We start from the raw sequence: 25,952 nt of genomic DNA on the forward strand, positions 1-25,952 counted from the left end.
ATATTCTCATGCCGCACTAGTTCGGGAGACTCCTTCAATTCTTGGTGTACTTTCCTTTAGTGAAAACACGGCTTTAATGACTCTATTTAAAGCCAGAAATAAGTAGCAATTCTCAAGCAAGGAACTGTCACAGTAGTGAGCTTCACTGATCAGTTGTAGAACCAGTAAGTGGAACCAATTCTCAGGCTATGAATTGTGTTTGGCTGAGAGTATTCAATCAAGTTCTTAAACATTGCTATGAAATATACAACACATCATAGCATATTTCTCATTCATGATGATTCAGAGTATTGCATGTGGCTGAGAGCTCTTCCATTCTCTGTATAAATTTGTATCACCCCAACTGATTAGCAATGTCATATGATTGCAAGATGAATTAGTCATTTAACAATTTAGGAGACATTGCAGAATCTCACTTATACTTGTCTCAGCATTCACCAACTGAAAATTGTGTTCCGGGGGAGTTTTCCTTGAGATTGCCGCTTATTTCTAATATTGTTGAAGGGAGGATGTACTTTATAAGCTGACAATCGTCTCAAGAATATGATGGAAAGCTGTGGTGTTGAATTAAGTTGGCCTGTTTCTCCTATAAATGTTGCAATGAACTTTGGAAGAACAGCAATATCCAAAATATGGAATATTATATGTTATCCAGTTTTCTCCTTGTTATACTTTATCAGGTCTTGTTCTTGTTTGGGGTCTTTTTTATGCCTTAATCTGATTGTTGTTTCATTATTTAGCTTAGTTATTTATTTGCATGATTTATTTTACCAGTCCCGCTCTATTTTTAGCTTGCCTAATAGTCGAAGCATTTTCTTATTATTGAACTGTCGTCAGTGCTTTATTCTCTCCTGGGTCTAAGCGTTCTGAACCTTTAGTTGATCAGAGAGAGAGCATCGTCCTTACCCCAAAGAATGTGCAGGTATTGCAATTGGTTCTCTTCATCTCCTCCTGATTTTGAACTCTTTTTGCTTTTTGATTACCGATTCTAACTGCTTTGATATTTTAGGCTTTGAGGACTCTCTTCAACATAGCACACAGGCTACATAATGTGTTGGGTCCATCCTGGGTTCTGGTATGCTGATGTATTTTGATACTCATTGTGATGTTAGAAAAAATCTGCATGCATTGTTGTAATACTTGTAAGTGTTTCTAGGTGTTGGAGACTCTAGCAGCTTTGGACCGAGCAATACATTCTCCTCATGCTACTACACAGGTTCTGATTTTTAACACAAATTTCTTTTGGGCGATGATAAATTCGCACCCCCTCTAGGATAATTCGCACCCCTTTTAACGTGAATTGTGGCAGACTTTAATACCTTTTGACATTTAAAAGGGGTGCGAATTATCCTAAAGGAGGTGTGAATTTATCATTGCCCTTTCTTTTATATGCAATTGTTGAAGTTTAATTTACCTTATCATGAGTTCATGACTAACATATTTGTTAGTCTTATAAGGCTAAGTTAGTCTCTCTCGTCTTATTTCACTTATGAATGAAGGTGACGAAAAATTTGAGCCAACAAGGTCTGCGGGCCAGGCGCGGCACCGCACGGGTGGCATCATGGGCCGTGCTGTGCCGTGCCGGCACAAATTGGATGGGGTTAGGCACGGCACAGCCCACGGTCCATGGCCCGCGTCCCACTTGAGTCGTGCTGTGCCATGCCGGCCCACTTTTTTTCATAAAATTTGAACTTTATATTTAGCACCCTATTTCTTACTAGTGACAGCCCCTTCTATTGTAAAATAGTCATGAATACGCTAAAGGGGGCTGTCCTACGTAAGAAAAGGGGGCCAGCCCACCTTTTTATAAAATTTTAATGGGATTTGCTAGCGTCCATCTCATAAGGCATTTCGCTCATGGGCTGTTGCATGTGAGAGCAGCCACACAGGTTCACTTTTCAGCATATATTGTCTTCATTCACGAGGTGGATGCTCTCACGTGCAACAGCCCATCCGCGAGCCACTAGGAAATCCCAATTTTAACTATATATTTAGCACCCTTATTTCGTACTTGTGACGGCCCCTTCTAGTGTAAAATAGTAGTCATAAATACACTAAAGGCGGCTGTCCTAAGCAAGAAAAGGGGGTGGATATATCACTTCCCAAAATTTTAAGTGTTAACTTTTAAGGTATTTAAAGTATTAGGGAAGATAAAAGGTCGAAATCAATTGCTTTAGGCAAATGGCTATGGAGGTTCGGTAATGAAAAATCAGCCTTGTGGCACAACGTAGTGGGGGGAAAATATAGGTTGGATTGGGGAGAATGGCGAGCTAAATCACCGAGGGCAGGAAAGGGTTCAGGAGCTTGGAGATCAATCTGTTCGGTCAGAGAAATATTTGAGCTGTTGGTCCGATTCAAAGTTGGTAGAGGTGACCAAGTTAGATTTTGGCTGGGCTTATGGATTAGGGAAATACCACTAAGAGATCTCTATACAAGACTATTCCGTGTGGCCTCGAATCCAGAAGCAACAGTGGCAGAATACCTAGAAAGACATCTTTCTCTGGGTCTTTTGGGATCTTAGATTAAGGAGGGACTTAAAAGAAGCAGAATTTCAAGATCTTCAGGAACTACTGAGTTCTTTACAGTCGGCATACTGTTCTAGCCTTAAAGAAGATGAGAGAGTTTGGTCTAAAGAGTCGGATGGGATTTTCTCGGCAAAATCCCTTTTTGCTGAGATCAATAAAGATAGGAAGTCTTCAGTTAGTAGAATTGGAATTCTGTGGTACCACCAAGGATTGTTTCTTTTGCCTGGACGGTAGCTCACAGAGGAATCAATACCTGTGATCGGCTTCAACAGCTTAAGATCCAAATGGCAAGTAGATATGTTCTTTGTCTGGAAGCTGAAGAATCGATAGACCATCTTATGCTTCATTGCCCCTTCTCATCGCAAATGTGGGAAAAGGCAATGCAAGCTTTTGGAATGACCTCGGTGAGGTCTCGTTCAATCAGGAAGGTTCTCCTTCACCAGAACTCTGGCCCATTTGGGGAGATAGGCAGACTTTTATGGAAAGCTATACCGTTCGGTATTGTCTGGAACATTTGGAAAGAAAGGAATCAGCGTACTTTTGAAGAGGTGAGTAGGTCTTGTAATCGGGTGGCTTCGGATATTAAAGTAGAATTATGCTCCTGGGTGAAGTAAAAAAGGATAGTTCCTTTAACTGTTAATGATATCCTGCAAAATTGGCAACCAATCCTGTGGGACAGATCTGTTTTAGGTAGAATAACAATTTAACCTATAAGTATTCAAGTCTAGTTTAAGTTTTTAACTAGAAATATTTAAAGTATTTAAGGTATTAAAATCTCAATTTGCCTAGAATATTTACCCAGGAACACGGGCGGCATCTTAAAATATTATTAATATGAAAAAATAAGGGCAGTGATAAATCGACTCTCCATGTGTCTATCTCTCTCCTCTTTCTCTCTCTAACCAAGAGGAGAGAGAAAGACACATGGGGAGTCGATTTATCAATTTGGGGAGTCGATTTATCACTCCCCAAAAATAATTACAAGAGGATATTAGACCTTACCTCTGACCCACCAAGATACAAGGGGAAAAAAAGAAAAAAAAGCTCTTTAACCTTGTAAAAATAAATTTAAAAATAATTACAATTACATTGTGAATTACAAATTGAAAATTACAACTTAAAAATTCTAAGTCTTCATCAATCTTTGGGTGACTCGATTGAGTCATCTTCTCGTCTTTTGTCTTGCGCTCTATCATCTGCATCCAACTAATCCTTGAGGTACACCCTTACCTCTAATATTTTTGCTGCCATGTTGCTTCGTTTGTCATCTAAGACCGTGTTACCTACACTAAAAGCAGACTCTGATGCTACTGTAGACATCGGGGATTAGTAAATCACATGCCAATAGCACTGGATAATTTTTTCATTTGTTTTCCACTTTGGCAAAACTTTAAAATTATCCCATTAATCAAGACTAATGAAGCTTGTACGATCATTTTCCAAATGTAATGATAGCTCACTTAAAGATGTAGTACTAGTCGGTTTTGGTCTTTTTTGGGTTATTAGTGACCAAATTGGGTTACTTCTAAGTCGAGAGTTACGTGAAGAATTCGATCTTCTATGTCCATGTTGTGTCTAATATAACTCATTCATAGAATTAATGATAATCTAATTTCATCTATAGTATGCCCAAATTCATTAACCATGTTTTTATTGCACAACTCTAATAAGACTTATAAACCCTGTATCTTAATCCTAGGGGTCCATTATTGTACTTAAATAATATAGAGGAGGAATTTCTTCAAAATATTTTTTAAATTTATCCTCTCTTCTATTAATTATATTTTTATATTGCAATGTCGATCTATGGGTTTTAAAATAAACTATAATTTTTTATAATTGATTCAAAATTAATTAGCCGACCCCAACTAGTTTGGGACAAAGGCTTAGTTGAGTTGAGTTGAGTTGATTCAAAATTAATTGTGGAGTTGGTTAGTAAATGCCTAAAAAAATATTAGTTGCATTCTAAAATACTTCTAACAAATCCATAACAATGCCACAAATATTCCATTCTTCTAGACTTAGATCGTACTTGTGAGGTGGAGACATATTTTTATTGCAATATAATGTAATTATATCTTTGAACTTAAAGCATGCTTTTGGAACATTAAATATGTTGAATTCCATATAGTTTTAATATCTAATTTGAGTTTCTTCTAATCTTTTCCAAAGTTTTGACACAGTTTTAAAATCTTGCCTTCGATGCGATGAAGACTGAATAAAATGAAGACAATTTTTAATATTCTATATGTGGTGCAATAGCCGATAAACCTTTTCTCTACATTTAAATTTGAAATATGACATGCACATCTAACGTGAAATAGTTTTCCATTTAAAATAGGTCTCAATTGAGATTTTAATAAATCTATTGCTGCAGTATTATTACTAGCATTATCAAGACTTATAGAAATTTTTTACCTAAAATATTATATTCGTGAGCATTAGATTATATATATTTTGATATAACATTTGTAATATGTGAGAATTCTAAAAGACTAAAACTAATTATTATTTTTTCTAACATCCAGTTGGAATTAATATAGTATATGGTTATACAAATGTAGCCTAAACCTTGTTTACTAGTTCAAATATCAGAAGTGCAATTTTTCCATTGAGATCTTCAAAAGTTGAAATCAATTGTTGTTTACGTTCAATAAATAGTTTAAAAGAATATGATTTTACAGTATTTCTAGACACTTTATGTAAGCAGGATTTAACGTTGTTTTAACATATTTTTCAAAATTTTTATCTTCAGCAAAAAGAAATGGCTGTTCAGAGTGTATAATGTATGTTGCTAATTCTTTCCTATTCGTATCTTGAGAATAGGAACATGTTCCAAATGAACTAGAACTGTGGCTTAATTGTGTGAATTGGTCATTTAAAAAAAAAAGTATAAATAGAAGCTTGAAGGAGATTTAAAATTCTGAAGGCTAAATAATTGGAGGGTACCTCAACCTCAACTTATATAAACAATCGGCGTGATTTGGCTACGGAATTACGTAAGTTGTTGAGCGCCTCCCTCTTCTTAATGTCCAATCGACGCCTCTTCTTACTCGTCACTCGGCGGCCTCTGGTAGTTAGTAGAGAATAAGTTATGACTTATTAGAGAGAGATTCTAGAGAGAGCGAGTAATGAAGGTGATTCGAGAGTAATGAAGGATTAGAGAGAGAAGGTGATCAGAGGTGATTAGAGAGAAGGATTAATAATGAAGGTGATTAGAGAGAGAGTGTGTGTAAGTGATGGTGAGAAATGAAGGGGGAAGGGAGGGATATTTATAAGCATGGTAACATGGTACATTATCAAAATACCCCCCAAAACCAGCCTTTTATCTTTGTTGGGGAGTCTTTTGGTAAAAAAATGCAAATTACTAACTACCCCTAAATTAGCCGTTTATAGTTGTTATGGGGGGTATGCTCGGTATAAAACAATTTTAAATGTGCATTTTATGAAGATACACCCGAAACCGTACCGTGCCGTGCCGAGTCGTGCTGACAACTCAACCCCGGCCTGTCATGCATCTTCGTGCCGTGCCGAAACGGCCCATGAGAAAACCAATTTCGTGCCGTGCCGTGCCGGCATGGTACGTTTGCCATCTTGACTTATGAATGACACTTATGTAATTTCTTTATCATTGATATAAATAAATATTAAAGGGAGGAAAGCTTGTGAGGTTGGAATGCTCAGTTCTCCATAGTCCAAACCCCATGAATTTCCTCTCCTCTGACATTTTTTTTCTCTTTTTTCCTTCTCTTCTCCAATTCTCTTCTTTAGGGGTGTCAACGGATTCACTTCGGATTGGATCCCCCTATGTCTCAATCACGATCCATTCAAACCCCTTATCAGTCGGATCGGTTCGGAGTGTTCTTCAGATTAGAGACTTAAAGTCGATGGTTAGAGAAGGAAAAGAAGAGGCTGACTCAAGACTTGAGAAATATGAATGACAAAATACTGAAAACAGAAATCGCTCGAAAAATAGATATGGCTTATTTTAACTAAAATACCTTGAAATATTACTTAATGTGGTAAAAATTGTCGGGTATTTTTGTAGATAACATAATAATATCGGATTTTGGACTGTCCTACAGGCTTTTATTAGTTGTCTGGATCCGATCGGTAAGTTTTTCGGGTATTATGATCGGGATCTGAAATATGTCCATGGATCCTAGTAGTGTGTCTAGGTCCTGTCCCTTAAACTTTGTATGCAGATAGTCCATTGGACTGTCTGGATCCATTGACACCCCTACTCTTCTTTTGCTATTTTTAGTCACATTGTATCAAAGCACTCAGTGATCCACAAATTCTCTTTCACCATTTTCTTCTTTTTCTTCTCTTCTAGATACCTCTGTTGGAACCCCTAGGTCATCTTGTGCATTTTGGGCCACATGACCTAGGTTTTTACCCTCGGAGTCACATTAAACCCTTGAGATTCTTTTTTTGTACATGGATGTTTTCAACTCAAGTATTCTATCAATGTTAAATCAAAGAGAAATTTTGATGTAAATGACTATGTGCTGGGTCATGCAAGAAAGGTAAATGTTGGTTCCTACTTTGTGGTGTTTTCTATGCAATTTGTGTGGAAGACCATGCTTCTAAATGCCGTCCAAAACTGACATGCAACGACCAACATGTTTTTGTTCCAATCCCCGCCGAAACGAAATCCATTGGTCAACATGTATAGATTTTGGTAATGCTCTTTTCATGTTGATTGAAACCTTACAATTTTAGTATATAAATTACAAAACTTCGGTTGACCTGTTGACATCTCGACCAAAGTGCATGGAGAAGCTTCAATTTTCGCATTTTTTTGTCTATTTTATGTTTTTTTGCTTGTTTTTTAAATGTTGGCTCAAGTGACTAATTGTTGATTTTGAATTTTGTGTACTCTTTATCTGTCATCATCTGTTGGCCATCTATTATCGTTCCGTGCTTTATTCTCTTGTTCCAACAAAAGGTCTTGAACTAGTTTATGCATGACCTTCATGATACTTGCAAGTTTTGAGGATGTTTCATGAATATTCATACATGAATGTGTGTGTGTGTGTGTGTTATCGTAGACAAGTTTTCATAAGTTCTTCAGGAAGATGTAATTGCTTTAATTTCTGTATGCAAGTTTCTGGGTAATGTAGTCCACATCGTATTTGCGTTGCTCTGAATGTAGCAAGTTACTACCCGAAAACAATTTCCATATAGCTCCTCAGCAAGTGATGTTGCTTTTTCTTTTAATGTTTAGGAAGTCTCCACTGCTGTTCCAAGACTTGCAAGGGAAACATCAGGACAATATAGTGACTTCAATATTCTCTCTTCTTTGAATTCTCAAGTAAGCAGAGAACTTAGAACTTCATTCTTTGCAAATCATTTTACGCTTTCTAACATAATTGTTGTTCTGTTTGAGAAGCTGTTCGAAAGCTCGGCCCTTATGCATATAGCTGCAGTCAAATCACTTCTTTCTGCATTACGTCAGCTATCAAATCAACATGTCTCAGGAAACTTTAGTGGTTCGGGGCAAACTTCGAGCCAACAAATTGGAAGCATCACATTTTCAGTTGAAAGAATGATATCAATACTTGTAAACAATTTGCACAGTAAGTATTCAATGTTTGATTTTCCATGTAGCTTTTTTTTTCAATATGGATATAATGTCTGTGGTTTCTACCCTCAGTGTCAAGAAAACTTGAATTTGTGAGTCGTTACATTATCTTATATCATTGATTTGTACTGTTTTTAGTATTAATCTTGCTTAGGATGCTCTTATTTTGGTTATTTCATTCTTTTAGAAAAAAAGAAAGCCAGCCGCAGATGAAGGAATGCCGAAGGGCTCAGACGGCACTCATGTATCAACAAGCACAAAAAAGAATTCCACGAACTTGGTCAAGGGCTCATGTTAGGGCTCACTGGGGATGCAAGAGATAGCGGGCTTGTTAATCCGGTTGGTAATAGACTAAGTGGAATAGAGAAGCTGAATCCAATCATTGGCACTGCTTTCACGAAGAACTAACTGAGAAAGGATTCCCCTTCCCATTGAGCTTAGAATCCCCCTATGGCGACTATGAAAGGGATATCAAGGGATTGCGTTCACTATTTTTAGGGCAGTTCGACAAGAAGTGGTCTATTTCGCTTGCTCTGATTCGAATTCAAGTCTAAGGTGGCCTCGGACAAAGGCTAGTGGAAAGCTTCCTCCCTTCTTCTCTATTTCTTCTATCAGAAAGTTCTCTAAGCGATCACTACACCCATTGCCTACTCAAGTTCATCCTGAAGAAAGAGGAATTCTTGAGTAGAGGACATTGTAGAGAATGAGTCATAAGGAAACTTGCCAAGAGCCCTGCTTTAAGAGGGAGACATCATCTATTGTACCGACCGGGAAGTGAGCTTGCCAGATAGCCAAAAGGGCTTGCTTAATTAAACTACTTTTCCTTGCTCCCATTGAACCTTGGTCCTGAGTCTTTAGATTGGAAAAGTCATTGAATGGCTTTTCGGGAGTGGGTAATATAGCCCTATCTATAGCATTGTTGCATTTGAGTGAGGACCATCCGCTTTGAGAAATCCTCTGCCTCTATCGGTCAAGCAAGATTTGGCAAAAGTCTATTGTTATGAAGACTCAGCCACCATACTCTGGGGGTTCCAACCAACTGTTGGTGATTAATTCAAAAAATGGCAAACCGGCGCATACATAATCAAATGATTTATTTTTTATACTGGGATTTCAGAATCAGTTAGGGGAGGGCGACTCGAAGCAAGTGGGGCAATTCACTAACCCAGACTCATTTTGTCAGGCGCGCACAACCCAGACCCAATTTTATCATGCAGATAGATGTTCGCCGGGGGAGATTGGTGCTCCTTGGGGTATGCCTTTCCCTTACTAATAGGGGACGGGGGTTGTTCCCTTCTCTGTCTTTTCCATCCAGTGCCCGCCCTTATCGTGACAATTGTCAGAAAATCTTCGTCTTTGATCTCTCTTTGCAACGCAATAAAGAAGTCTCTCAGTTTCTCGAGTCTAGTGGGAGTGAGGAAACACTCATAGCTCTCCTCCCGAAGTCCTCAAAAGCGTAGGGGGGGAGAGCATATGAGGGAGTGAGCGAATTCCCCAATGAGAAGACGTAACGCGAAGAGAGCGATCCAAAGTCAACTTACTTGAGAGGGGCATGAAAAGGGCTCAAAAGGGCGTGATAATATAGGGGGGCATAGGGCTTACTAATACTAATAGGGGAGCTCATACGTTTTTCTACTGGGTGGGAAAGCAATTTGGCCCCTCCCTCCGATATTCAGTCTGGCTGGCCCTCTCACGATTTGGCATAGGGCCAGCCCTCTCTCTTTTCTTTTCCCCCAATAAATGGATGAATTCGGAATGGAATAATTAATATGTTTCAGTATGCCTTTTCGCTACTCCGCCGACCAGCTCCTTCAGAACACTACATCAGTCAAGAACGGCCGAGGTTGCTGCACCCCCAAAGGTAGAGGTGCCGGCCTAGCCCTCAACAGATCGTAACACTCGCAACTTGGTCATTTCATCGATTTCCCACTCCAAAAGGAAGGAGACAGTGTCTCCCCCCCGCGCCACACACACACACACACACACACACACTTACTTTTGCATATCTTCAGCCTTCAGGCATAAAAGTTAAAGAATGATGCATTAAAAGCATAACCTAGGAAAGAGTCTTTCATAGCTTATGCTTTTAATGCATCATTCTTTAACTTTTATGCCTGACTTTTGCATAACTTCAGGCATAAAAGTTAAAGAATGATGCATTAATAGCATAAGCTATGAAAGACTCTTTTAGAGGAGGTCAAAGATGCTGTTTCTTCTTTGAAACAAGGTAGAGTTCTTGTCCCCTACGGTTTTTGTCTGGCCTTTTTCCAAGTCCGCTTGGATTGAATAAAAAATGATATCATGGAACTTTTTGAGGAGCTTATGATGGTGGTGCAATTAACAGGTTTACTGGGGCCACATTCATTGCCTTAATCCCTGAAAATGATGTGCAGATCGGTTGATTGATTTCCTCCTGACGAAGATCACACTTCCACGGACATGGCCGACCAGATGGAAGAAGAAGTCTTACATCACCTTGGACACCTCAAGGCCCTAAGGAGGTCGGCTAGGCTCAAGGGCAAGGCTGCTAGGGACCTAGAGAGGGCAGAAAAGAACATGACTTCTATGTGATAAACCTCTAGTGGAAGGCTAGTGTTTTTTTTTTTTTTTTTTTTTTTTTTGTGAATGGTAATTCAGGAAATTTCATTAAAGAAAGGACCGAGATAATAGAACAAAAAAGGAGATACAAAAAGATGAACCAGAATACAAGAATAAAATGGGGAGAAAGACTCCAAGACCATAGTAGGTCAAGGAGGTAAGAAATCAAACTGCCCAAGTGACTCCATGTGCATCCCTCCCTAGCAAGCCTATCTGCCACCCCATTCGCGGATCTCCTTGCGTGATGAAATGAAATAGATGAATGACCCACAATGTCCTTGATTTCCTCAAAAAACTTTGCAAATCTCCAAGGGAAAACATGAAATCCACTCAACCAACGGATAACATTAAGGGAGTCCCCTTCAATCATCACTTGATCCAGGTTCTCTCTCCGTAGAAACTTGAATCCTTGGTGGACTGCACGTACCTCCGCTTCATTTGAATCTGCCACCCCGATTGGGCTTCCAAAAGACCACTTTACATCGCCCCCTTCATCTCTAAGAACTCCACCAATACCTGCCGGACCTGGATTACTGAGGCTGGAAGGCTAGTGTAATAGTGTTATAATTTTCTTTTCTAGTAGCGGTGCCGGTGTTTGTATATTTTCTTAGTAGGTGGGGTAGTCTTGTAATTTGAGTGTTGTAATGAGGTCAATTGTAACTGAGTGGGAGCTACCCATATAAATAGCTCCCTTTTGAATTTTGGAGGGACTTTTGCTGAGATTTGAGTTGGAGTGCATGTACTCTTGCCTTGGGAGAGAGACACTTGTAGGGGGAGCTTAGATTGATGTTAGATGAGAATTCCTGCTCAAGAAGGCCTTCATTTTCTTCTTCATCTCAGTTTTAAGCTAAGTGTACGTCTTGCTGTCAATTTCATTGAAATTTAATAAAATTCAGTTTTTTGGCCCGCACTCCTATTCTATTCGAGTTTCTACTATTTTCTTCCATTTTCTGCATTTTCTGCTCTAAAGCAGCAAGTTACTGGTTTTTGACTGGTTTTGATCAGAATTTTCATTTTTCACCGCTGCACTAATCTGAACTGGATTTTGATCTTAATTGACCAATTAGAAGTAGATCCACGCTAGATCTACATCAACTTTGGTATCTTTTCGTACTTGCTTTCTTGAATATATTGGATGAATTGTTGCTCAATTTCGTTCTGAATTACTCAGTAAAGTTTTAGTTTCTCAATCAAAAATCGAAAATCCCAATTACCTCCATTTTCACACCATTTTCTGTGCATTTCACTTTGAATTCTTTTGCTAATTGAAAATTGACTTTGATCCTTGTTGATCACTTCTATCTTTATCAACTTCCTGTAATTCGATCTTGAAGTCAATAAAATTTGCAATTTTCAAAAATTCTTAAGAAATTGTCGTTGCTTGCTAATTTTGGGAATTTTTAGTTTCCGAGCCAATTTGACCCGCAAGCTTTCATTCATTGAATTCCATGCAATTTTGGTGGTTTTTCCATTGCGAAGAGAGTTCTCAAAGGAATTTTGTAATTCCGTTACAAAATTTCTTCAAAGTCCAACTATTTGCTTGTTATTTTCCATACAATTTCGCCAGTTTTTGTTTTCTTTTTTCATTTCTTTTCTTCATGGATATCATTGCAGAGTGGTCCTTTTTTGCCATTGAGTCAAGCTTTCAAAGGTATTTTGGAATCCTCCATTAATTCCAGCGTATGCTTCAGTTTTATTCTTCGTCAACTTCAACTTTTCGCCTTTTTCTTACTGTATTTCTTTCAATTTCGTGGTCTTTCTTTTTCTTCAATCAGCTACCACCATTTTCTTGTTCACTGCTATTCTTGTATTCCTTGTTACATGCTGCATTCCATTCGTTTTCTTCTATAGTGGCTTGAGCTATAGAATTTTGACTGGAATTCTCCAAGCTGAACCCATTTCAGCTTTTGGACAATAAGCCCCCTCTCCCTACAGGTGCAATTAGCGTTCTGAATTGAGCAGCAGATCCAATTGGTGATCTGATAATTGAGATACACAGATCTGAGCCGATTTCGGCTTCCGGACATTTCTTTCAGAGGATCTGATCCGAGCATTACCTGAGCTGCTTGTACTTCGGGCAGTTTGCATTATTGTTTGAGCTGAGGTTGTTGTTTGCATGTAGTACCATAGTAGATTTCAGCTTCTGCAGTTGATTTAGGCCTTCTGGAGCAGCCAGTGGTAGGCGAGATTAATCCGGACAAACTTAGAGCTTGGCCACCTATCATATTCCAGTATTCTTGCTGCAAACACAACCATCCAGAGTTTCCTGGTATTGTAGTGCAAGCAGAAATTCCACAGAAGCGAGTCACTATTTGTGATTATGAGGAGCATAGCTCAGACCCTAGCGGATACACATTGGCCGATGTTATGAGGTAGTTGTCCGTTAATCAGGAACAGATGGTCGAACACCGAGCTTAATTGGATGCTCAGATGGAGGCATTGACTGATAGTCAATTGGTTAGCCACACGATGGCAAACTCCGTCTCCATCGCTATAGGATTTTCATGAGGATGACCGAGATGGTATCTATGACGATCAGGTTCCCATGAGGCGCAGGAGACCAGCTCCCGCCCCATACAGACGGCAAGTGCCAGTACTTGAGTTTCCACCAGACTATAGGGATACACGGTGGAATTCCGGATTTAAGATGGAAATTCTAGAGTTTAAAGGTGGCTTAGAGCCAGAGGACTACCTTGACTTAGAGGTGACTGTTGATGAGACCCTTTGTTGCATGGAAGTCCTTGAGGACAAGATTGTTCCCCTTGTTGCCACTCGACTAAGGTGCCGAGCATTGGCATGGTGGCAAGTGGAAAAGTACCAGAGACGACAGCTTGATGAGCCTCTCATCTCTACTTGGGAGGAGATGAGGAGGGAGATGCGAAGGGACTTTCTGCCCCTTCAATTTCTGACAGACTTTATACGTGTCTAAAAACACACAGGAGTTCCATCGCTTCGTATAGAGGAACAATTTGAGAGAGACCAGAGAGCAGTCATTGTCACGATGCATCAGTGGATTACGACATTCGATACAAGATGCTTTGATTGGCCATACACTACGGGATGTGTCTGAGGCATTCAGTAAGGCCTATGCATAGAGGCATAACAGAGAGGGTCGAGCAGTCTCTTTGCATATGGCAGGGTTGGCAATTTTTAGAGGACTGGTAGAGTGACTAGTGTTTTCCCTACAAGTGCACCGGTGATTCCTACACCTACAAGAGTGGCTCATAGGTTTGTTACACGCTCACAAAAAGCAGGGCATGCACCACAGAAGTCGTAGTTAAATAAGGCCTTCATTAAGTCCTTCAAATTGCAAAACATGAGACACTACTCCAATGAGTGTCCAAAGGCCAGACAACAACTTTACACACATTAGGATGATGTTGACGATGAGTACAATGAGGAGCCAGAGATTCTAAGGGAGGATGTTAAGGCATAGGAGGACATTGTTTTTGTGGCAGCAGAAGATAACATAGATGATTGGTTGATAGCTCGCCGTTTATTCCTCACACCTAAGGCAGAAGAGGACTGGCTAAGGCATAAATATTCACCCCAAAGTGAACCATCAGTGGCAAGTCTGCACTTTAATTGTGGATTCTGACAGCTGTGAGAATGTGATCTCACAAGAAGCAGCCCAAAAGTTGAGTTTGAGACTAGAGCCGCACCCAAAACCATACAAGCTAGTGTGGTTGAACAAAGACAATGAACTTTGGGTTACTCAGTTACTCAGGCAAGGTTTCAAATTTCGGTTTTGGTCCGAAACCGAAATTTCGGCCGAAATACCGAATCTTTGGCCGAAACTTGCTAAATTTTTTTTCGTTAAAACCCGAAATTTCGACAAAATTTTGAAATTTTGAAAAAAAAAAAAAGTGAAAATATTGAAATTTTGTAAAACAAAAAATTCGGCGAAAAATATATTTGGCCAAAATTTTGAAATTTCGGCCAAAATCTGGGCCAACACCGAAATTTGTCTACCCTGGCCATAGGTGACAAGTACGTTGATAAGACATGGTTTGATGTGGTTCTCATGGACGCATGTTGTTGGGACGACCTTAACTGTTCAACAGGAGTGTTTACCACGGCCGTTAGAACAACTACACCCTCATGAGGAATAACAGAAAGTTAGTACTCCTACCCTCATCAGAGAAACATGGCAAGTCTATTGCAGAGCAGAAAGTCACTTGTCATTCCAGGGTGGAGTTTGAGGAGGCAGTGGGAGAGTCAGAGGTTGTGTTTGCCTTAGTCTACACTACATTTGCAGAAGACAATATGGAGGATGGAATGATTTCTTTACCTCCTAGTTTGGCACAGGTTATCAATGACACTGAGGTGTTTCCCAAAGAGCTTCCTAGGGAGTTGCCTACTTGCCTCCTACGAGGGAAATTCAGCACTTGATATACTTTATGCCAAAGGCCTTGCTTCCAAACAAGGCCCACTACAAGATGTCCCTTAATGAGCACGAGGAGCTCTATCGGCGGGTTGAGGAGTTATTACATATGGGATTCATAAGGGAGAGTGAGCCCATGCGTTGTCCCTCCTTATTTAGTGGCGAAGAAAGATGCTACCCTGGCTGATGTGTGTTGACAGCTGTGCTATCAATTGTATCACAATTATGTACAGATTTCCCATTCATTGGCTAGACAACATGTTAGATCAGCCGTGGGAGCTACAGTCTTTATGAAGATTTATCTGAAAAGTGGCTATACCAGATACGTATTTGGGCAGGGGACGAGTGGAAGTCTGCATGTAAAACCCGAGAGTGTTTTTTGAGTGCCTAGTCATGCCATTTGGATTATCCAACGCTCCTAGTACATTTATGAGGGGTCATGAGCCAGGTGCTTCAACTCTTTAATGTGAGCTTCATCGTGGTGTATTTACATCGGAACATTTAGACCATCTGGGGGCTGTCCTTCTACTTTGACGGCCGAGAAACTTTATGCCAACTTCAAGAAGTGTGTTTGGATGGCTCTGGTGTTGATATTTCTTGGATAGCAGGTTTCAACAGCAGGGATTAGGCCTGACGAGGCCAAGGTTGCAGTGGTTGTTGATTGGCTGGTAAGACAGACAGACCATTCGTGATGTCTGTTCATTTCATGCACTGTCTAGCTTCTACAGACGTTTCATACGTTGGTTTAGTATAATATGACACCTGTAACTGAACTCCTGCGACATGGCGACTTTATTTGGACCCCAGCCACTCAGCAGACCTTTGAGGAGATAATGGCTTGCCTCACCAGTTCACCAGTGTTGGCCCTTTCAAAATTTTCACAGATATTTGAGGTGGACTATAATGCCTCCAAGGTGGGGTTGCTGCCGTTCTTAGCCAAGATCGTTGTCTAGTTGGTTATTACAGTGAGAATCTAGGTGGTGCAGCATTACGATATTAACATATGACCTGAAGCTCAATGCGATCGTCAAGGCATTGACCTATTGACAACATTACTTGATACACAGAGTTTGTGCTATTTTCAGATCATCAGTCTCTCAAGTTTTTACAGAGACAACATAAGCTCAGAGCCAACCATGCTAAGTGGGTTGTGTACCTACAAGAATATACTTTCGCCATCAAACAGAAATCAGGGGTGCAGAATAAAGTCACATATGCTCTTAGCCGTCTCCACTTTCTTTTCGACTTTTCAGTTCCATGAGCATTTAAGTGCTCGGATCAATGTTACCGGGCTTGCTACCAGCCTATTGTCCCGTGATCCGGATCGTAGGACTCCAAACGCGGTACATTCCCTATCCAAACGGCGACCCCGTCGTCCTAGACAAAAAAGTTCGCATATCTATCTTTGGAAGAGGGAACATTTCAGTGGAAAAGGGAAAGACAGCCTCACACTAGCTTATTAATCCAGTCATGTATCATGTTTTTATGTTTTTATTTCATAACTAGATAGTTGTTTTCTGTTTGCTTTCTTTTGGGGTTGCGTATATAATATATGATGTGCTACATCCCTTATATTTTATCTTTCAAAAATGAAGTGTTGAAGGTATGGTGGTTCTTTCTTTAGTGATATTTTGAGATCTTCAAATTTTATATATTTTAGTTTGGAACTTAAAGGTTCCTTTCGAATAAATATGTATGGCCTAACCCCCGTCGTATTGCATACCAAGGTAACCAGAGTACCTCATGCCCGTTCCTGGACTGTATATCGGATCCACGTTCCAGGTAACATTGGCTTGTATTCGATTTGGTCAGAGAACAGTTTCATAGTGATGAGTTCTTTGGGCCGATTGTCAGACTAGCAGAAGAGGGCCAGATCACAGGTCTGATGAGTATCACCTGCAGGATGATTATCTTTTCAGGGGTAACTGCTTATGCCTTCCAGATTCTTCATTGAAGTTGTTGGTCATTAGGGAGTTACATGATCATGGACACTTTGGGAAGAGGAAGGCGTCGTGGTTCATGAAAGACATTTTTTATTGGCTTGGTATTGACAGACGTGCACACATATGTTTAGAGATACCGCATTTGCCAGACGGCCAAAGTAACCATGACTAACACATGATTGTATATACACTCCTCTTCCCATTCCAGAGGCACCTAGGCTGGAAGTTTCTATAGATTTTGTACTCGGCCTACCGAGGACTGCCAAAGGGTATGACCTCATTATGGAGATCGTGGATAGGTTCAGCATGATGGCTAGATTTGTCCTTGAAGGACGACTATGAATGCCAATCATATTGCTTATTTGTACTTTGCAGAGGTGGTTTGCCATCATGGGATACCTTGTACCATCAAATCAGACAGAGATTCCAATTTTGTGAGCCACTTTTGACGCAACCTTTGAAGAAGACTTGGAACCGGCCTCAAATTCAGCTCGCCTTATCATCCACTGACAGATTGTCAGAGAGATCGTAAACATAACACTTAGCAACATGTCGAGAACAATGTCAAGAGCTTGGGCAGTTGGGATTCAGTTCTTCCCAAGATCGAGTTTGAGTTCAACTCCATGATGAACCGCTCGAATGACTATTCTCCATTTCAGGTTGTGCATGGCTACAACCCATTGGGTCCTTTGGATCTTCTTCCCTTTCCATATGGAGAGAAAGGCTTAAAGAGGACAACGGATACGGTTGAGGGCCTCAAGGCTATTCGCATCAAAGTCAAGGAAATCTAGAAAAGGCTTACCAGAGGACCAAAGATTGGGTGGACCAACATAGGAGGGAAGTTCTCTTTGAAGTGGGAGATCTTGTTTGGGTTCATCTCTCCAAAGAAAGGTACCACATGGGTGTCTACAACAAGCTCAAGCCAAGAAAAATGGGTCCTTGTTAAGTCTTAGAGAAGATGGGCGACAATGCTTATGTGGTAGAACTTCCGAAGGGTATGAGCATCGCCGACATCTTCTATGTCCACCACCACCATAGTCCATGGAGAAGGTTTGAGATTGGGGCCAAGCTCCAAATATCACAAAGGACTCATCCTCGACTTCGCATCTTCAATTTCCAACAACCAATGCAGCGTTCTCGAGGACACATCTTCACTTACTAACAACCGATGGAGCATCCTAGATCCGAATGGAGATGCAATTGTACAAAAAATCCATTTCATATTTTTGTTCATTTATGTCGATTCATGAGGAATTTTTTGTAACATTTAAAACCCTATTGAAAATATCAAACAACATATCATTTTCCCAGTTTTCGTTTTGATGACGATTTCCCCCTCTTTCTCTTGAGTTTCTGCCGTTTTCTCTACCCTAACCCTAAGCCCTAACCGTGCAGAATGTAAGTAGGACCTAGAATACTCCAATAAGGGATCCGAACAGATCATGACCAATTCATAAGTGGATCCGTTGGCATCCCCATTTCTGAGTGATTGTACCAGGTACTTCATCACTTTGTACAATATAAAGGTCATCTTTTATTTTTCTCCAGTTTCCTGCCATAGCCTTGCTGATTACTGCTTATAATCGGCTCCCGAATTTCCATCTGAATTTTCGGAACTACTTCCCTTTTGACTGCACGCGTTATTTTGAGATTACTGTCCCCTTCAAATTTCTTTGAAGCATGTAAGTGTTTTAGTTGTTCCCATGGTAGATGAACTGTGTCATAGCTAAACTAAAATGCCGGTTATTTTGTTATTATTGGCATGTCAAAAGATGTCCTTCGAATGAAATAGTTCAAGACTCATTAGAGAATGACCGTTAATTGTTATTATTATACGTACACATATTAACCTTTATATATTTTATTTCCTTGTATGATAGTAAAATTTTGTCTCACAATTCCCTACATTCTACTACTGTTGAGCTGTTTTGTGTTTGTAAAATTTCTGTAGTGGTGCATATAAGTAAGAAAACATGTGAATTCATCCATTTGCATATTGGACCAGTCAGCTTTTCTGTTTTATTGTTCCGAGTCTTCTGACTGTGGCTATGTTTGTGTCATTGTCTACATGCTAATTTTTTCTACTATATTTCCAGGAGTGGAGCCTTTGTGGGATGAAGTTGTTGGCCATCTTTTTGAGGTGATAAGTAATGAGATTTTCATGTGGCAATAAGGCAATTGCAGTTTAGTTCTTGACATCATGAGAATGTTGTGCAGCTTTCAGAGAACTCCAATCCACAATTGCGCAATTTGGCACTTGATGCATTCGATCAATCTATTTGTGCTGTATTAGCCTCTGACCGATTTCAAAGTGTTACACTTTCTAAACAACTGCTTTCAGATTACCAGGTCAGATAATTAGCATTCTTTAGTTAAGAGCATGGTTTGAAATTTCAGTTTCGGTGAAAATCTTATAATTTCGGTCGAAATTTTAAATTTGCCGAAATTTAAAACCATGGTTAAGGGTCCTATGACTGACACTGTTAACCGATATGTTTTTCTTTTCCTCCAGATGGAAGCCATAGGTACAGATTTGAGATCATTTGAGTGTTCTGTTATTTCACCATTAAGGATCCTCTATATGTCTAGTCAAAACTTTGACGTTCATGCTGGATCTTTGAAGATTTTGCTTCATGTTTTAGAGGTAATTTTTTTCCCAATTGATAAGGCCACTTCACATGAACATTCAGTCGTTGAATGGGTGAAAATATTATTTTTTCGCTATGTTGCTCTTCAGAGACATGGAGAGAAGTTATACTACAGTTGGCCTGATATTCTTGAGATGTTGAGGTTTGTTCTATAGTTTCAGTGTGTTTGTTTCTACTACTTTTTAGGTTTATAATTGAGCGGTATCTTCTTGGTTCTGCTTGCATTTATTCGTTTTGTTTTTCGCAGGTCAGTTGCCAATACATCAGAAAAGGATCTTATCCCGCTGGGGTTCCAGGTAAATGGAGAAAAGTTCTTAATTGTTTTGGTACGTTGAATTTGTCATTTTATTAGTTCAGATCATTTCTTTCTGGCATGGACTTCTTTTCTTTTCGAAAGTAACTTTTTACACACACACGCACGCGCGCGCGCAAACACACACACACATTTATATATATATATATATATATATATATATATATATATATATATATATATATATATATATATATAGATAGATATATTAAAAGAATAATTTTAGAATTCTCTCTAGCCAATTGATGTTTCGAATTATCTTCTTCAATGACTTCAAATTAGTTTACTCTGGCAATAAATAGGTCTGTTCCCACTATCCAAGGTTTACTTGGACCATCACAGAGAGAGGATAGGATTTGTTGACTTTGGTGTGTGTGTGTGGTCGTTCGACATGCTTTTGCCTGCTCGACTACTAGTTGCTTGGCATGCTTTTGTCCACTTGGTGTGCTTCCGTGTGCTTGTGGGGCATTTTTTTGCTTGGGGTCATGCCGGTTTCCACAAGGAATGCAACAAGAGGGGTGGATCCGAAGAGGGAGGGAAGTATGGCAAATCAAGCAAATATTGGTACTGGCCAGCCGAGACATAAGGAATGGGAATTGGGTGGACCAGAAGGGATATAAATCTGATGGAGGAATGATTGCGATATGCCCCTCTTATTGGGATGGGTTTCCTGCCTTATTTAGGTTGTATTACTGGGACAAGAGAACATGTACTAACGAACCAATTGATGAACGATCAGCTTGACTTGCTTCCCTTGCTTGATCGCTATAGAAAGGCCCTTTCAAAGAAGGGAAGGATTGATTGCCCCAGAAAGACTGGAGTACAATGTAACCAAAGTAGGACTATTCCAGCGGACTATAAAGTTCTTTTATTACTATCTTTCTTATGATTACTCACAATGGATCTTGCATTAAGCTTGGATTTGTGTGTGTGGAAGTGGTGCCAGGCAAGGTTTCGGATAACCACGTGTTGGGGTACCTCCCCCAGCCCTTGTTAGCTCTTCCTTTTGTCCTTTAACTCTTCAATTGGTCTAATCAGTAGCTGTCCAATCCGTCCACGAATCCCTTCCTTTAAATAGTTCTACTCCCCTGACGGGAGGGCTTGGAGGTGCTTGAAGATCATGTTTCAATATTGATATAGTAAGCTACAGGAACTGTTAGATAACTGTATATACATCAGAAAAATTGTGACTGATACTTGTTAAATTCTTGAAAGATCATCTCCCATCAAATTCATATGGAAAGTGGAGAAGAAAAAAAAGAGGAATAGAATTCATGGAGGTTGAAATCCAACAGCATGATCTACTTCCTTGATACATAAATATCACTTAAGCTTAATTACAGTGTTTTCCACTATATCCATCCATGTTGATCCCTATCCTATTAAAAGATATAGCATAACTTAACTATTGTTGAGAGTTATTTTCTTTGCTTTATGTATGACACCCCTATGGAGTGGTATTTTAGTCATTTCAGTTCTTTTAACGATATAACTTATAGGACTTGGATACTACAACCCTAGAATACCACGTGAATAGTGCTGCTACAGTACCACATGAACAATACCACGTGGACAGTATTGCTGCACTGTTCACACGAACAATAACCCTAGTTTTCTAGGGTCGTCGGAGGGCACTAAATAATGTGTCTATTGTTGCTGGTCTCCGTGGTCTTGATGTTGTAAGCCTCCACCGCTGCCGTTTTTATGGCGTAAGTCTCCGATTTTTCTGTATGTGCTTCGTTTGGCCCTAGAAATCTGGATATAGGACCGGTTTGGTGTGTTGATCACTTTCGAAAGGTGTTTTGTTGGAGTTTATATGATTCGGAGGCCCAACATCCCCTAACATTATCTCTCTTTTATTGGATTAATTCTCTGAGGTGACTTTAGTGATTCTTTTCTTGTGTTGGTTGCCTGTGGTTGTGATTAGTAACTTGTGATTATTTGAGGACAGTGAGTTTATGGTTGCTCAGTTGGTTTGAGTGATTCAGAGGTCTATGAGAATTGAGGGTTGGAGTGAGCCTTATATTGAGCACTCGGCCCTACCGGCTCATTTGGGTAGTGATTGTAGTGTCGTGGTAGTCTGTCTTCCCGTAGCAGACGTCGTCCTGGTTGTACCCGTGATTCAGGGGGAGGCCATGGTACTGGTGGTCGTGGAACTCGCTTTTGCACCCATTGCTGTATGGAGGGCCACTTAGTTGATTATTTATATGATCTGCACTGGAGTTACCGCCATGGTTTTAAATTTGGGCGAAAACATCTAAATTTCATCAGAAATTTCAGATTTCAGCCGGAACCGAAATTTAAAACCTAATTCAAAATTTAAAATTTTTGGCCAAAATTATAACATTTACACCAAAATTTCCACTGAAGTTTCATTTTCAGCCGAGGCCTAAACCGAAACTGAAATTTCAAACCTTGGTTACGGCCCCCTAGATATGTTAGTCATGCTTCATTTGCTGCGTCTAAGAGGTCTGTACCTCCATCATCTAGACAAGCTGAGCAAGATGATTCCTTAATAGTTTCTCGGGTTGAATATGATGCGTTTTTGAGATATAAGGATAAAGGCAAGCAGCCAATTGCTACCTTAGCACTACAAGGCAGCAATTCCTCTTGTTTTCTTTCTGCTTCTAGGTCATGGCTCATTGATTCAGGTGCATCCAATCATATGAGTGGTAAATCTGATGTACTTTCTTTTGTTTAGTCATTTTCTTTACCGAGTCATAGTGTTACCTTGGTGATGTGACTACTTCTACTCTCTCAGGAGTAGATGTAGCTTCTCCTCACTCAGGCCTTTCATTATCCTCTATTCTTTGCGTTTCTAAATTGCTCTTTAATTTACTTTCTGTTAGTCAGTCACTAAACATTTGAATTGTTTAGTTTCTTTCTTCCCTTCTTAATGTGTTTTTTAAGATTTGAAGATTGGGAAGAAGATTGGTTCGGGTTGTAAGGTGGATGGCCTTTATCATACGAGGGAGAATGCAGCTTTACGCAGCTCGGTTGATTCTTTTCACTGGCACTACCGTTTGGGCCACCTTTCATTTGAGAAGCTTCAGAAGTCAGTCTTTATGTCGAGTTTACTTAGTTCTTTTCAGTGTGTCTTTGTGAATTAGGAAAACACCATGGGGTGTCCTTTCCCTCCAGAGCTTTCAGTTGTGTTTCTCATCCCTTTAATTTAGTTCATTCAGATGTATGGGGTCCTTGTCGAACCTCATCTGTATTGGTATTAAGTACTTTATTATTTTGGTTGATGATTATTCACGAATGACATGGTTGTTTTTACTGAAAGATCGTTTAAAAGTTTTCTCTGCATTTCGTACCTTTTACTCTAAGATTTGCAAACAATATCAATGTTCCATTGGATGTTTATGTACTGATAATATCTGGGAATACTTTTCTACCATTAATGGTTTTTGTTAGGTCTAAAATTGGTAATAGGTTATGGTAGGGCCGGAAGGGCTGATGTGTGCCTGAAGGGCTGATCTGGGCCTGAAGGGCTGATGGAGTCCTGCGCTGTTTGTGCCTGAAGGGCTGATCTGTGCCTGAAGGGCTGATCTGGGCCTGAAGGGCTGATGGAGTCCTGCGCTGCTAGGGCCGGAAGGGCTGATCTGGGCCTGAAGGGCTGATGGAGTCCTGCGCTGCACAAGGGCACAGACAAGAAGACAAAGGGTCAGTAGACCAACCCGGAGTGGTGCTCCGGACGGGCGCTTCGACACTCAAGTCAGTATGAGCAGGAGTGCAGAGCAATGTCAGAGCAAAAGCTTAGGGTTTTGATTTCCAGATCCCTCACCTTAGCACAAGTGAAGGCTATTTATAGTGATTCTGAGCCACCTGTCCAGGACAGGTGATGGCCCCTGTATGGACCAGGTCTCATACCTAGGAGGGGCAGGTGGAAGTCCCTGATTGGTCCAGGTGTCACTCCTAGCAGGGACAGGTGTTGGCTTTGCAGTGGTCCCTGTGAGGGCCACGTGTCAACAGCCGATTGGTTGCATATTTTGGACCCCATCAGTTGCCCCCTGGTTCTTCGAGCCATGAGAGTGGCTGGGAGAAGCAAAGAGAGGGTTAAAACAGCATCTGGCCGGCCTTAAGGCCTCTGGGCAGCTCAGGCCGGCCTCAGACTGGGCCTGAAGAAACCGCGGCCGGACAGGGGCCTCCGGGCGCCCTGGTCTGGCCTTGAAGTTTGGCCTGAAGGAGCACGGCCGGATATGAGCCTCTGAGCTATCCAGTACGGCCAAATTTTGGAACAGAAGTCTGGCCGGCCAAGCCCTTCTGGGCGGCCTGAAAGGGCAGAAATTGCGCTGGAGGTCTGTCCGTCTAAGCCTTCTGGGCCGCTCGGCCGGGCAGAATTTACACTGGAGGTCTGTCCGTCGAAGCCTTCTGGGCGGCTCGGCCGGGCAGAATCTGCACTGGAGGTCTGTCCGTCGAAGCCTTCTGGTCGGCTCGGCCGGGCAGAATCTGCACTAGAGGTCTGTCCGTCGAAGCCTTCTGGGCGGCTCGGCCGGGCAGGTCTTTGTCTTCTAGCGAACGCGTCATATCCTGTCCGGCCGAGCCCTTCTGGGCGGCTCGGCCGGGCAGGTCTTTGTCTTCTAGGGAACGCGTCATATCCTGTCCGGCTAAGCCTTCTGGGCGGCTTAGCCGGGCAGGTCTTTTGTCTTCTAGCGAACGTGTCATATCCTGTCCGGCTAAGCCTTCTGGGCGGCTCGGCCGGGCAGGTCTTTGTCTTCTAGCGAACGCGTCATATCCTGTCCTGCTAAGTCTTCTGGGCGGCTCGGCCGGGCAGGTCTTTTGTCTTCTAGCGCTTTTGTCATCTAGCGATTGCGCCATATCCTGTCCGGCTAAGCCTTCTGGGCGGCTCGGCCGGGCAGGTCTTTTGTCTTTTAGCGCTTTTGTCGTCTAGCGATTGCGCCATATCCTGTCCGGCTAAGCCTTCTGGGCGGCTCGGCCGGGCAGGTCTTTTGTCTTTTAGCGCTTTTGTCGTCTAGCGATTGCGCCATATCCTGTCCGGCTAAGCCTTCTGGGCGGCTCGGCTGGGCAGGTCTTTTGTCTTTTAGCGCTTTTGTCGTCTAGCGATTGCGCCATATCCTGTCCGGCTAAGCCTTCTGGGCGGCTCGGCCGGGCAGGTCTTTTGTCTTTTAGCGCTTTTGTCGTCTAGCGATTGCGCCATATCCTGTCCGGCTAAGTCTTCTGGGCGGCTCGGCCGGGCAGGTCTTTTGTCTTCTAGTGCTTTTGTCGTCTAGCGATTGCGCCATATCCTGTCCGGCTAAGCCTTCTGGTCGGCCTGAGATGACCTAATTTTCTGGTCGGCCTGAGATGACCTCATTTTCTGGTCGGCCTGAGATGACCAGGATTTTCTGGTCGGCCTGAGATGACCTCATTTTCTGGTCGGATCCAAGTCTTCAGAACTTGAGCTTTATAAGGTGGTTTTTCACTGGGTGTCCTTGGCCGGAACTGGTCTTTTATCCTTTAGCGGACGTGCCGGAGTGAACCACTTCTGCTCTCTAAGTCTGCAATCTTTGAAGGTGGTCTCCACTGCTGGCGTCCTCGGCTGGAACTGATCTCCAAGCCACCAGGATGAGCCGGAGTGGGCCACTGCTGGGCTTCTAAGTCTGCAAGCACCGAGCTGAGAGCTAAGTATGCAAACACTTAGAGTCTTTGAAGGTGGTTTCCACTGCTGGCGTGCTCGGCTGGAACTGATCTCCAAGCCACTAGGATGAGCCGGAGTGGGCCACACTACTGCGCTTCTAAGTCTGCAAGCACCGAGCTGAGAGCTAAGTATGCAAACACTTAGAGTCTTCGAAGGTGGTATTCACTGCTGGCGTCCTCGGTTGGAACTGATCTCCAAGCCACTAGGATGAGCCGGAGTGCACCACTGCTGGGCTTCTAAGTCTGCAAACACCGAGCTGAGAGCTAAGTATGCAAACACTTAGAGTCTTCAAGGTGGTCTTCACTGCTGGCGT

At 41.4% G+C, this 25,952-nt stretch overlaps 1 protein-coding gene across 1 annotated transcript in view; it reads left to right on the forward strand.

Moving 5' to 3' along the window:
- LOC143887555 (ARM repeat superfamily protein) overlaps positions 1 to 25,952 on the forward strand; it is a 129,588-nt gene that overhangs the window by 38,143 nt on the left and 65,493 nt on the right. Inside the window, 10 exon segments of the mRNA XM_077391643.1 lie at positions 810 to 922; positions 1,010 to 1,075; positions 1,157 to 1,216; positions 7,756 to 7,842; positions 7,921 to 8,107; positions 19,134 to 19,177; positions 19,255 to 19,386; positions 19,550 to 19,681; positions 19,775 to 19,827; positions 19,933 to 19,981. Coding sequence (XP_077247758.1) covers positions 810 to 922; positions 1,010 to 1,075; positions 1,157 to 1,216; positions 7,756 to 7,842; positions 7,921 to 8,107; positions 19,134 to 19,177; positions 19,255 to 19,386; positions 19,550 to 19,681; positions 19,775 to 19,827; positions 19,933 to 19,981 — 923 coding nt within the window.

Source organism: Tasmannia lanceolata, unplaced genomic scaffold (assembly GCF_043159265.1).
Source record: "Tasmannia lanceolata isolate RefF3 unplaced genomic scaffold, GAP_Taslan_0.1 ptg000012l, whole genome shotgun sequence".
In the NCBI taxonomy this organism is placed as follows: domain Eukaryota; kingdom Viridiplantae; phylum Streptophyta; class Magnoliopsida; order Canellales; family Winteraceae; genus Tasmannia; species Tasmannia lanceolata.